This window comes from Polypterus senegalus, chromosome 5 (genome assembly GCF_016835505.1).
Source record: "Polypterus senegalus isolate Bchr_013 chromosome 5, ASM1683550v1, whole genome shotgun sequence".
In the NCBI taxonomy this organism is placed as follows: Eukaryota; Metazoa; Chordata; class Cladistia; order Polypteriformes; family Polypteridae; genus Polypterus; species Polypterus senegalus.
In genome coordinates, this window is record NC_053158.1 from 84,970,833 (window position 1) to 84,983,693 (window position 12,861).

At 39.2% G+C, this 12,861-nt stretch overlaps 1 protein-coding gene across 6 annotated transcripts in view; it reads right to left on the reverse strand.

Moving 5' to 3' along the window:
* The window catches only part of LOC120530412 (cadherin-18), a 1,801,315-nt gene that overhangs the window by 580,163 nt on the left and 1,208,291 nt on the right, over nucleotides 1-12,861 (reverse strand). For all 6 annotated transcript variants that reach the window (XM_039754902.1, XM_039754900.1, XM_039754901.1 and 3 more), the window contains one exon: nucleotides 1,195-1,665. In XM_039754902.1, the coding sequence (XP_039610836.1) occupies nucleotides 1,195-1,422 (228 nt within the window). In that variant the 5' untranslated portion in view covers nucleotides 1,423-1,665. The remainder of the gene's footprint in view (nucleotides 1-1,194; nucleotides 1,666-12,861) is intronic.

A 12,861-nucleotide genomic window follows, 5' to 3' on the forward strand; every position in this document is an offset into this window, starting at 1 on the left:
CAGCTCCAGAACGTATGTACAATGTAGATGGAGAAAAGGACAGTGTCATTTGAAAAAATGCTCCTTAAAATGAACAGTAAAGTTCCTTGCAAATGAGGAAACAAACAAACTTCATAAACAAAGACAATTAAACCTTGGTTACCAATCATTAATAAATCTTGTCATCAGGCCTGGTGTAAAGAAAACAATCTGAAGCCACATTTATTTTAGTTTCCCATGCAGTCCTACCAGTCACAATATCTAAAAAGCTATAAAAGATATTTTACTTTATAATGTCCATGAAAGTACAAATCGCCAGATTTCAAGTGATATATAGATATATATAGACAGAGAAAAAAAAGATTATTCAGGGAGGCTGGGATCTGAAATACACGGTTATTGTCTACCGCGTTATATGAGTACAGTGAAAAATTATGTTCTACTATAAACAGCTTACCTTTGCCAGCATACATATGAAAAATGAGAGTGCTGCTTACAATCTTCTGAGCTGACAGAAGTAGAGCTGGAAGTTGATGCTCATCAGCAATTTGATAGGGAGCTTCATCTTTTTCTTTAAATTGCTTCACAGTAGGGTGCCATGTACATGCATGAATTCAGCAGTATAGTTATTTATACAGCAGTGTCTAGCAATATGTAGCAACTGTTTATGGTCAAATAAAGCTGAGCCTTCAAAAGACAACAAAATTAAAATGTGTCGCTTATGAAAAATGTAAAAATCCTTCCACATCAAAGTTCCCATGTTTGATGTAGTTATGATTTAATAATAGCCCAATAATACAAAAAGTAGCAGAAAGGAATCACTACAAAATGCAAAAAAAAAAAAAAGCAAGAATGAGAGCGTTCGTCGCTGGCAGTGAATAGCACTCTAAATTAAAATAATGGGCCCCAATTATTCAGGTTCTGCTTTCTAACTAAACCTTAACAAATGCTTCATTTGCTCATAATAAGACTTCACTTTAGAATTTCAGCTACCTAAATGCATCTGTCACTTATAGTACTTAACAAAGGCTCTGTTGCAAACCCTTAACAGGTTGCTATTTTCTTTATATATTATCCAGAAAAAATTTGACAAGGTATCACTTAAGGTTACTTAATACAATGTCTGCAATGTTGAAAAATTCATAAGTGATTACAACACAGACAGAAAGAGCACATCTCATTTACAAAACTGATTTGAAGATGCAAGATGGTTACCTTTCCAACGTACTGTGGCTCCGATCCTATGTGTTCTTCTAAAACAAAGAACTGGTTCCAAACCCAGCCACGTTTAGGCCGATGGTGTACCTCAGTCTCTCCGTCAATGTGTTTGGTTTGGTTTTTGCTCACTTTTACTGAACTATGATGAGATGTCCCATAGCACCTCTGAACAAAGCTGAGGCAGACCAGGACAGGACAGAGGCAGGATGTGGTCGTAATTCTCATTGTAGGAAATCAGCTTGTTAATTTCCTTTTTCCTTTATACTGAATTTGCCTTCTCAGCTCAGTGTATTAAAGTTAATTCCAGATTATGAGGCCAGTCCAAAGAGTTCTTTTAAGGTCCATGGTTTAACTGCCCATCGGGGGAAATGTCAAACTTCATTTACATCATGGATGAGAACAATAATCCTGAAGGGACTTTGCAGGAAGCTTTAGTACAAGCTATAGTAGCAGATCATCATGCTTCAGCTGGAAAGAGAAAAAAGACAAGTATGTCAAAGGAAAGGTAATTCATTTCCAAATGGATATTATATATAGATAGCCAGCATATTATCTGGTGCTCTACAAGCTATTTCACAGAAAAAAGACAGGATTAATATTTGAGAAATTAATTTGATTATTTTAATTTTAAGGCTTTCTACATATTAGTAATTTTGCTTTGTCACAAAGGAATTGGATACAATAAAAACCTGCAGCTGCAAAAATCGGAAAGATGCTTACTTGACACATGTACTGCATTAAGTCATATAGTATAATGATAGATAAAAACACAGACTAGCAGAGACTATATTATGTTCTGAAGCTAGTACAATACACATTAAATTCCAGCAGTTTAACATAAAGTTAAAGGATGCCAATTTAAAATTAACTGCTAAAGAGTTATTTTCTAAGAAAGATGGAAAAAATAATAATACCTGACATAGCACACGTCAGCAATCCCAATGTGATCTACTTGATTCCCTGCCCATGTTCAGTTGGAATGCTATATTATGCAAGAAGAAGTTTGAAATTCCATACAGTAGCATAATATAACGTTCTCAAAGGTGCACAAGATAGGAAACAGCGTTCTACAAGCTGTCAGTCTATCACAGGGTCCATTTATGCACACACCCACACTCATACACACTCAAACAGGGCCAATTTAGAATTATGAGTCAACATAACTCAATGTCTTTGGGGATGTGTGTGGAAAACTGGAGAGTCCAGAAGAAAAATCTTGGAGAAAGGGGAAGAACATGTAGATTCCACATGGATAACATCTAGGTGTATGAACCACCTACTGAGCCACCTTGCCATCATCAATTGCTTTTCAAAATTCCACAACATTGATTATTTTTAAAGACATCTTGCACTCTTAAAATATGTAAAAATATGGTACATATGTTAATGTTTAGTAAACTATAACACTGTTCATCCAAATGAAACCCCCTGTGCATAGTACCTGTGGTATAGCGGGTGCACAGCTCTCTCAGCAAAGGCCAGTTTTAAATAAATAATCACGGCGCTCGCGGCTTAGCAAGTGGGTGTGGTGGTTGTGGTTGAAGCAGTTCTCAGGGTGATCTGCGGTGTGGTCATTTCTCACCTAAGTGCACAGGTGAGAGACTGCCCACATCCGTGATTGTTCTTGGGGCTGCTAATTTGTCGCAGCTGCTATGCCCTCTCGACATTTAGAGAGGCGCGAGTTGGATAGAAGGGGCAGAATGAAAAAGAGAAAGAAAGAAGAGAACGGAGGTTGTGGAGGAAAAAGCAGGAGTGGAAGAACAAATGAGCGAAAGCAGGCAGCTGAGTAGGCAGCCTGGGTCTTTGGCCGAAACCCGGGGGAGTAGTACTTGTGGTCGCTCCCACAGAATTTACTTTGGAGGGCGGGAGTGACCGGAAGGCGGAGGACTCTTCGCGTAAAGCTGTGGAAGGCAGCGGGAGTGAGGACTTGGGACGTGGTGTTCCCAACGTGAGAGCTTTAGGGGAATCCCAAGTCGCTGTTCAGTGGTGCTTACCGGAGCCAAAGATCGGAAAGACGACTGACCAGTCGGTAGCAGAGAAGGTCAGCTGCAAGTACGGTGACTCCCCTATTGATAAGCCCAGACGGGGGTAGTAGGGGAGTTGCAGGTATTAAGGCACCGGGCTTCTTGTTGTTGGTTTTTAAAAGAATGCTTCCTGTTATATTTTAACCTCGTGTTTTTTTCTATTGTTTTTAACCTCCATGTTTTCACTTGCTTTTATTGGATTATTTATTTATTGAACTTTTGAAGCACTGCACTGATTTTGAACACTTTGTTTTTGTTGTTGTTTTAAATAAAAGCACTTGGCACTTTTGTACACCATCCCCTTGCTATGTTGTTGCCTCACTGCTAAGCTCATCGGTGACATTACCGATGGTGTAGGGTTCAAGGGATCCTGAACAGCAGATGGGAGCATGGAGTCGAACCCGCATGATCACAGTACCATCATTTATTATTAGAACTTATTAAGTTTACCATAGGCACACTGATGTACAGTAACTTACAAAAACAGTATATACTGAAGTAGGTTAATATTGCTAATCATTTTGATAGCACATTGTTGGACTGTTGGAGAACAGAAGGCAAACCAGGCAAAAATGAACTAGTTTGCAGAGCCATAAAGCTACATATCAGTAACCCTGATGTAGTATAAATGTGCCTTAATTTTCTATTTCCTGTTAGAGGTATAGCAGGTATAGCAGGTAAAGCAGGTATAGCAGTTAAATGCAATGATGAGAAGAGATCTTCAGGCTTGGTATGGCATTAAATTTAGACCAAAACTGGACTTTTGCTTCAGATTTTATAGTCTATTAAAACTTTATCCAAGAAAATATGGAAATGTTGAAAATGTTTAATCAATTAAAATAAATAGTGATAAAGAATAAGAAAGTAAACATGGAAGGCCTCAACTAATGCAATGTATTGTAATAAAGGTTTGACTTCATTGTTCTTCATTAGAAACTTCAGAATTACACAGCACATCCTGAATAGACAAAAAGAGCTCTGATTCTTTTATCGTGACAATAATACTGGGTTTGGGAGGCATTTTCTCTATATATTCAAGTATGTTCATCTTCCTTTAATATATATGTATACTGTATATACTGTATATATGAGATGAGACACAAAAATAACCGGACTGGGCTTGGGGCTTTCCTGGAAAACTGTCTGGAGGTCAGCCGAATGTGAATCATAGAACTATATCCCCTCTTACACGCTCTCTCAAACCACCAACCGGCTAAGTATATCCTATGAATAGCCCAGTCAGAATTTGCACAACAATCGCTACACGAGTTGCCACTAGAATGTTAGGTGAAAAAATTAAACAGCGAATCAATATCAAATTTCTTATTAAATTGAACAAAACTGCCACAGAAATATATGAAATGATAAAAACAGTGTATAGTGATAACAGTTTGTCTCGCACGCAACTTACTGAGCGGCACAAACATTTCAAGGAAGGACAAATAAAAATGTGGCAGACGTTCTCACCAAGGTCACCCACTCTCATCTCGGACAGATGAAAACATCAAAACGGTGAATTAGATTGTTCAAAATGATCGTACTGCTTTTCCTGTAAAGCAGTTTTTGGCTGACAAAAACATTCCTGTCCTCGATCATCCTCCCTATTTGCCCGATTTAGCTCCCTGTGATTTTTACTTGTTCCTGAAAATCAAAAGTGACCTGAAAGGAACATATTTTTCTTCAATGAATAAAGTGAAGACAGAAACGGCTGGTTGAAGCACCTCAAGCAAGAAGACTTCAACACTGTTTCAATCAATTGAAGATACGTATGGAACGGTGCAGAGAACGGGAGGGGAGTATATAGAAGGAGACAATGTATAGAATGCTGTAATTCATCAATAAATATATATTTTTTTACCAATGTGATTATTTTTTATGTTTGTGAGAACCTACATCCCTGCCGGACTTAACTTAGGGACCTTACCTGGCAAGGACACCAATAATATGGAAAGATGCGGGAGAGCAATTTAGTTTATTGTCTTCCCCCATACCCTGGTTTGCAATATTCCTAGGCCATGATTAACCCAAGCAGTTACCGATGGGGCATTATGGAACTTGAAGTTCTTTGAGTCAACCTTGTTGATCCCGTGCGTGCCACCAGGGGTCAATGAAGCGGCTGGAGAGCTGTACTTTGTAGAACTTCTGTATGACCTGAAAGTACTTCCAATGGGCAAAGCCCTGACACTTGAAGTACTCCCGGACCTCAATAAAAAATACTACACTGCCTTGTCCAGGTGAATCAGAGCCGGGAACAAAGATAGGTAACCCTTGCATTGAAGGAGTAGCAGCGGTGGACAGCAGAAAAAGACAAGGAGACAACTCATATAACCCTTCTGTACAAGGCATTTTGTAAAGAACCACCACTTTATTTGAACCAAGAACTGTTTTGTGCTATTGTGTTTCGGGTTTGGGATTCAGTTACGCCCCCTAATTTTCATAGCTGTTTGCAATTTCTCTGAGTTTGGCATCCTTACATAATGTGTATTCAAACAGCTTCAGTTAAGTCCTACAGACACATCATTCTCTTTTGTAGACTCAGAACTCTCAAAGGTCTCATTGAAGGGCAACTCATTAACAGCTAGCAACTTAACCATCTCACTTATGCTTTTCACACAGTATCTGTTTTTCTGGTTTGATCCTAGCAGTCTGCCACAAGGATGAAGCTTGCACATAGCATGCCTACTTGTTCAATCCCTTGAACCCACTCCTCTGTAGTTTTCTATTTAGCAAAACTTAATTTTGTAAGCACAACATCTTTTTAATATGTGGCTCCAAATTTTTAACAGGGGATGCAAGAACATACGTTAATCTTTACAGAATATTCTAGCCATAGTTGAGAATGATTCCAGCTTAGGTTAAATACATGAGTATTTTGACTAAATAGCCACATTGGGTGAGATTTCAACATAAGGTGTGACTGTGCATTTGAATTTAAATTGAGGTCGCTATCAACAGAAGCAGAGGAGCATCAGCTGAGTAACATGTATTGGGAGAGGGTGGAGGAGTGTTTGTACTTGGACCATGGACTGAGTGCCCCTAAGTGTTAGGCTTCAAAGAAGCATTAGACTTGGAAGAGCAAGTGCATGGTTTGTTAATTAAAACATGGTGAATGGTTGCCTAACACACAATACAGCTAGATAACTTCATCCAACAAACACACAAAAAAAAAAAACACAGAATGCTGCTGCACATCCACTAGAGAAAAACCTGTGAATAGTTTTTGCGGCAACTGAAACGACTGAAAAAAAGAGAAGTGGTAATATATAGCAACACAATAAATGCTGACTACACTACCATGCCTCATTAAGTAGTCTTTCTTTTCTTGGCGTAACAACTCAACCGTGTGCGTGCAAATAATAACCACAAGAGATAGCAAGTATCTCACTTTTGTTGTCAGAGCTCTTTAAAATAACTGATAGACAACGGAGCCAATCACTGTTGCCTCTATGGCTTATTTTCCCTTGTCTGATGTGCCAGTGGGGCAGCATGGTGGCGCAGTGGTAGCGCTGCTGCCTCGCAGTAAGGAGAACTGGGTTCGCTTCCTGGGTCCTCCCTGCGTGGAGTTTGCATGTTCTTCCCATGTCTACATGGGTTTCCCCTGGGTGCTCAGGTTTCCTCCCACAGTCCAAAAGACATGCAGGTTAGGTGCATTGGCATTCCTAGTGTGTGTGCGTCCTGTGGTGGGCTAGCGCCCTGCCCAAGCTTTGTTCCTGCCTTGCACCCTGTGTTGGCTGGGATTGGCACCAGCAGACCCCCGTGACCCTGTGTTAGGATATAGCAGGTTGGATGATGACTGACTGATGTGCCGGTTAGTAGGTTGGAGAAAGTCTGACATTAGTGCAAACCTCTTCATCTCTGACTTTTGTATTGCTTTTAGGCAATCAGATGTTTGGGGAAACTGTCTGGAGTGCTTTTGTAGGGGTATGCATGTGGCCTGGGTAGGGGGTACATCAAGATTCTAGGGGGGTGTAGCCTCTCCAAGCAATCCGCAGGACCTGGAAAGGAAATTCAAAGCAGGACTCTGGAGCTCTAAGTAAACTTGTCTATGCCAGTCTTTCCCAAATGTTGGGGTCTCCAACACAGTTTTTTCACATGTCAGTTTGTCCGTGATCCACAGGGGGTTCCTCCTCTATGAATTTATCTCGATCACCTGAGCGGAGTGGGTTGGGTGGTCCCACTCAGTGAATCAAGTACAATAGACAAAGTTAGGTAGTCCTGCGTATCAGAACATTAGATAAATCAAGCACGATTGACAATCCTTTTCTTCCTTGGTGAATCAAGCATGATCATCAGAGTTGGGGTTGGGAAAACATACATACATACATCCTCAAATTCACTTAATCTTGTTCAGGGTCAGTGGGTTGGACCCGATTCCAGAAGTACTAAGTACAATGCAAGAAGCAGCTTTAGATAAGACACCAGTCTATCAAAAGCAATAAAAAAAGGTACACCCATAAATGAACCTAATACTCATGGCTTAAGGAATGTGGGGAAAAAAACAGGGTACCTGAAAGAAAATCCATGCAGATAAAGAGAGAACCTGAAGACTTTGGAATGGGTATAGGATTTCAACACGAAATAACATACTGTAAAGCAGCAGTGCCATAGTGCTACCCTCTATTTTAAACATACTGCTTTTAAATGTGGAGAGATTTAGGTCTTCACAAGAAGATTCTCTGTATACAAAATACTTTTACTTTTATTGGGGGTTATCTTTAAAAATGATACCAAATAGGAGTAATAAAGTTCACAGACACTCCATAGTCTTTGAAAATGGGAAACAATAAAAATGCTAATTTTTACTAGCACATAACATCCATCCATCCATTTTCTAACCCGCTGAATTGAATAGGGTCATGGGAGCCAATCCCAGCCAACACAGGGCACAAGGCAGGAACCAATCCTGGGCAGGGTGCCAACCCACCGCAGGACACACACAAACACACCAAGCACACACTAGGGCCAATTTAGAATCACCAATCCACCTAGCCTGCATGTCTTTGGACTGTGGGAGGAAACCGGAATGCCCGGAGGAAACCCACGCAGACACGGGGAGAACATGCAAACTCCACGCAGGGAGGACCCGGGAAGCGAACCCGGGTCTCCTAACTGCGAGGCAGCAGCTCTACCACTGCGCCACCGTGCCGCCCCTAGCACATAACAAGTAAACACAATTTAACAAAAGGATCGAATGTGACTAAACAGATTCAAAAGAAGGATTTACGTGGTTAGTCTGAATGAGGAAATTTCTAAAAGTAAGTAAAGTAAGTAAAAAAGCTACTTAAAAAGGCTATGTTTAAAGAAAATCCCTCCAATGCAGATGGTTGAAACTAATGCGCAGTGGTGTTTCTGCATTAAGGGCCAATGGGGCACTATATGTTGTGCAAAATAAGTAATAAGTTGTCCTCGGTAATTTAAATTATTATTAAATTATTAGTTTTGTCTTCTTAAGCATTTTTCCCAATTCTTATACTCAAATGTATTGTTTCATGTAGTATGTCAATTACAGTATACCATCCTGTTTCCAGCTGAGGGGCTGGCCCAATTGGCCTTGTAGTGTTCTGTGTACCCTTGAGTGTGTAAGCATATGCAACATGAATTTTTCAGGTTAGCAATGTTGCTTGAAGGTTGAGGCCAAGCAGCACACACAGCAGCAAAGAACTATGAAAACGCCTGTACTATTTGCTCTCTTAAAGGAAGCCACAGTAATTTAAACAGAAAAAAAGAAGAAGGAGATCAATATCATGAATGTATTGAGACACTACACTGCATCTTGATTTTCACCCACCACTGAAGAGGACCATGCTAAACTAAAATAAACACACCAAGAAAGCCTACGTGAGTTCATTCCAGCAGTAAGATGCTCGTGTTTCAAAGAATCACTAAATTCCAGTGCAGAAAGGACAGGTATGTACTTTTTTTCAATTGTTTGCTGGCCTCCAATTAAACACTTAGCCACATAGTAGATAGTGCTGTTACAGGATGTTCAATGTGCAGTGCCTTCTCATGCAAGGAGTGTGTAGTCTGCCTGTTCTTACTTTGCTAAAAGTCATTCAGTTTTAAAGCTGAGGTGTTGCTGTTTCATTTTAGTTAGTTCACAGCCAATGTATTTTCTTAACAGCATGTGGTTGCCAGGCTCTCAGTTTACTTAGCTTTTCAATCTATATTTTTGTATATTGTCAGATGATGATGATGTCAGAGGGTATCACAATGATCTGATGCCAATCGAAACAAACCAAGCGCCAGCATCCCATTGTTTGATTGATTTTTTGTGACAAGAAAGGTGTGTGTGAACTTTCAGGTTTTGGTAGTCATTAGCAAAAGAAGGACAGAAATTAATTAGGGAAGTTTGTTTTAACGTTAGAAAAGTCTGCATACATTGGAAAATTCTGGTATTACCCTACAAAATGACACTGCTAATACCATCATGGTCATTATGCTGCCAAACCACAAGCAACAGAAATGCATTTAAAACCCAAAACATGTATCTATAGTGGATGTTGTGCAGGTGGCAGCACAGGGCATCAACGTAGATGCAGAGCTGTTCCCTTTTATGAGGAAAAAGAAAGTAAGTAATGCTAAGGGTGCTTGGCATGTGAAATAATCAGTTTACCCCATGGAATCTCTTTTTTAACATTTATGAACATATTATGATTTGATCTTCATTTAAACTGTATTTTTAGGTAAAGGGAGAGAAGGGGGAGTCTCAGTTCAGACCCAAACTTCCACCAGAACAGATCTATTAAAATAGACTCACACTATCGACTTGAAAACCTTAGAGAGAACGTCCCAAAGACTACTTTTCGTTTCTATTTCATTGCTTTTTGCCCTACAAAGCACTTATTGTATTTGATATTATTTGTGTTAGGATTAAAAGGGGTGACTCTGCTGGCACCACAACACTTCATTGACATCCATGAGTGCTTCCAGCTGTCCGTAACACTAATAAAACATAAATTAAATGTGACAACTGTGTTTTAAGGTTACCTTTTGGAAAATTTAGCTTAAGCATATCATATTTGTTCTGTGCTTGAAATAAACAGACTGAAATTTTCCATTTTTTTCCAACATAACCAACTCAAATTCAAAAAGCTTTGCATTGACAAAACAATTCAAGCAGAAATTAGACTCATCTTAAGCCAGCATTTACAGAAACTGTAGCTCTTATCAACTTGCATTGTCCATCTATGATATATGCACCTGGTTTTTGGTACAGACTTAATGTGCTCAAAATACCTGAACATTCTTTAATTCCCCTTCACACGTTTAACTTTCAGAAACTGAAGCACAGTTAATTGTGGATAAATATTGGTGATTCTGCTATTTATTAGAAGTCAGAAGTAATAACAGCCAGGGAGTAGTGAGTCTTACCAAAGTCGTTATTTCAAAGATGATTGAAAATTTGTTTTCTATTTGGATGGATCTTTTCCATAGCCATGCTCAAGATTTAAGGTGTAATACATAATAGTTTCCATCAGAAGACATGGCATGTCCATGTGTAATATTACACATTTGAAAGTCAATATTTCATTTAGATTGAATGGTAATTTAGTTACATAATTTGTATCTTGAGAAACCAGTTTGTCTAAAAATGGAGCTATGCCACAAAAAATGAGGAGTGCTTGGTGGTCGATGGTTCAAAGCCCCTGGTACCTGGGTTTATTTGTTGGCACAGTCACTTTCAGAAGTGTGCAGATTCTCCACTTGTCTGCCTGGGTCTCACTGGCTTTCCCAGCTCCCCTTCCACATTCAAAAAAAGTGTACATTAGGTTGACTGGCAACTCTAAATCATCCCAATGGCCATGGCTATGTCCATGAGTGTGCCCTAAAACCAGTTGGAACCAGTTTTAGTGATCTTCTATTGTATTCAGGTTTGCTACTTGTGAAAGTTATGGATGGATCTGGCAACACTATGCTATAATTATTAGATTCAGAAAACAGATTGCTGGTTTGATGTTTAATAAGATTGAGTTTAGCGTTTGAAGCACTGAGGTTTAATTACTTTTCCATTTCTTTCCGACCCCCTTTCTTATTACTCATATTTATATACTTATAATATTTATATATAAGGAAACTCCTTGGTTGGGTAAATACAGGATACCTTGGGATAATAAGAAATAAGAGAAAAAATAAAGGCGCTGCTAATGGAGCTCTGCTTCAGACATCCATCTCCCGTAAAGGACGAGACCAAATTTTCAAAGTTTAACTACTGCCTAGGATCAAAATAAACTCTGAGCTGGGATAAGATCTATGACTCAAAAAACATAAATTTATAAAATGGAAAGACATGTAATATTGGCTGATGTGATTGGGCATATGTCTTTCTGCAATGTAAGATGTAAGTGCATTAAGTGTACAAACTAGTTCTATTTTCTGTAATTTTATACAACATGCTTATTTGATAAGGGGTTGTGGAAAGTGAAAAAGCCAAATGAAGAGTCCAAACATGTGCTCTTACTTTTTACTTGAAAACAAAATAGTAAATAACACATATGCCAGTACTGCCATGGCAAAATATAATGACTGACCAAATTATTAGCCACACCATACTAATGCTGGATGGGGACTCCTTTCACTCTGAAAACATCCTCAGTTCTTCACGGCATGAATTCCACAAGATGTTGGAAACGAGCTTTTGAGATTCTGGTCCATGTTGACATTATATAATGATTACATCACACAATTTCCCCTGATTTATCAACCGCACATTCACACTACAAATCTCCCATCCTAACATATAACCAAAGTATTCTATTGGATTTAGATCCAGTGACTGGGAAGGCCACTTTACAAAACTGAACTCATGAAACCAGTCTAAAACAACTTTTGCTTTGTGACATATGGTGCATTATTATGCTGGAAGTAGCAAGTAGACGATAGGTAAATTGTAGCCATGAAAGGATGTACATAGTCAGCAACAATTCTCAAATAGGCCATGGCATTCAAGTGATGATTGATTGGTATTAAAAGGGTCAAGAAAAATGTCCGACAACATCATATCACCACCACCATTTTGGACTGTTGATACAAAGCAGGTTTGGTTCTTGGATTCATGCTGTTGAGATTCATCAGATCAGGCTATGTTTTTTCCAGTCTTCTGTATAGTTTAGGTGAGCTTATGCCCATGCAGATTCAGTTTCATGTTTTTGGCTGACAGGATTGGAACCCAATGTGGTCTTCTGCTGTTGTAGCCCATCTTCGTCAAGGTTTGATGAGTTGTGCATTCTGAGATGCTTTTCTGTTCACCACAGCTGTGCAGAGTGGTTATCTGAGTTACCGTAGCCTTTCTGTCTGCTCAAACTAACCTGGCCGTTCTCCTCTGACCTATCTCATTAACAAGGCATTTCTGTCTGCAGAACTGGTACACACTGGATGTTTTTTGTTTTTCACAGTATATCTAGAGACCATTGTGCATAAAAATTCTAGGAGATCATCAGTTACAGAAATACTCAAAACAGTTTGTCTGGCACCAACACTGAGGTAACTTTCTCCGTATTGGTCTTTGATGCGAACATTAACTAAATTTTCTGTCCTGTATCTGCATGATTTTATGCACTGTGTTGCTGCCACGTGATTAGCTGATTAGATAATTACATGGATAAACATGTGTACACGTGTTCCATAAATTTGCTTAGGGAAT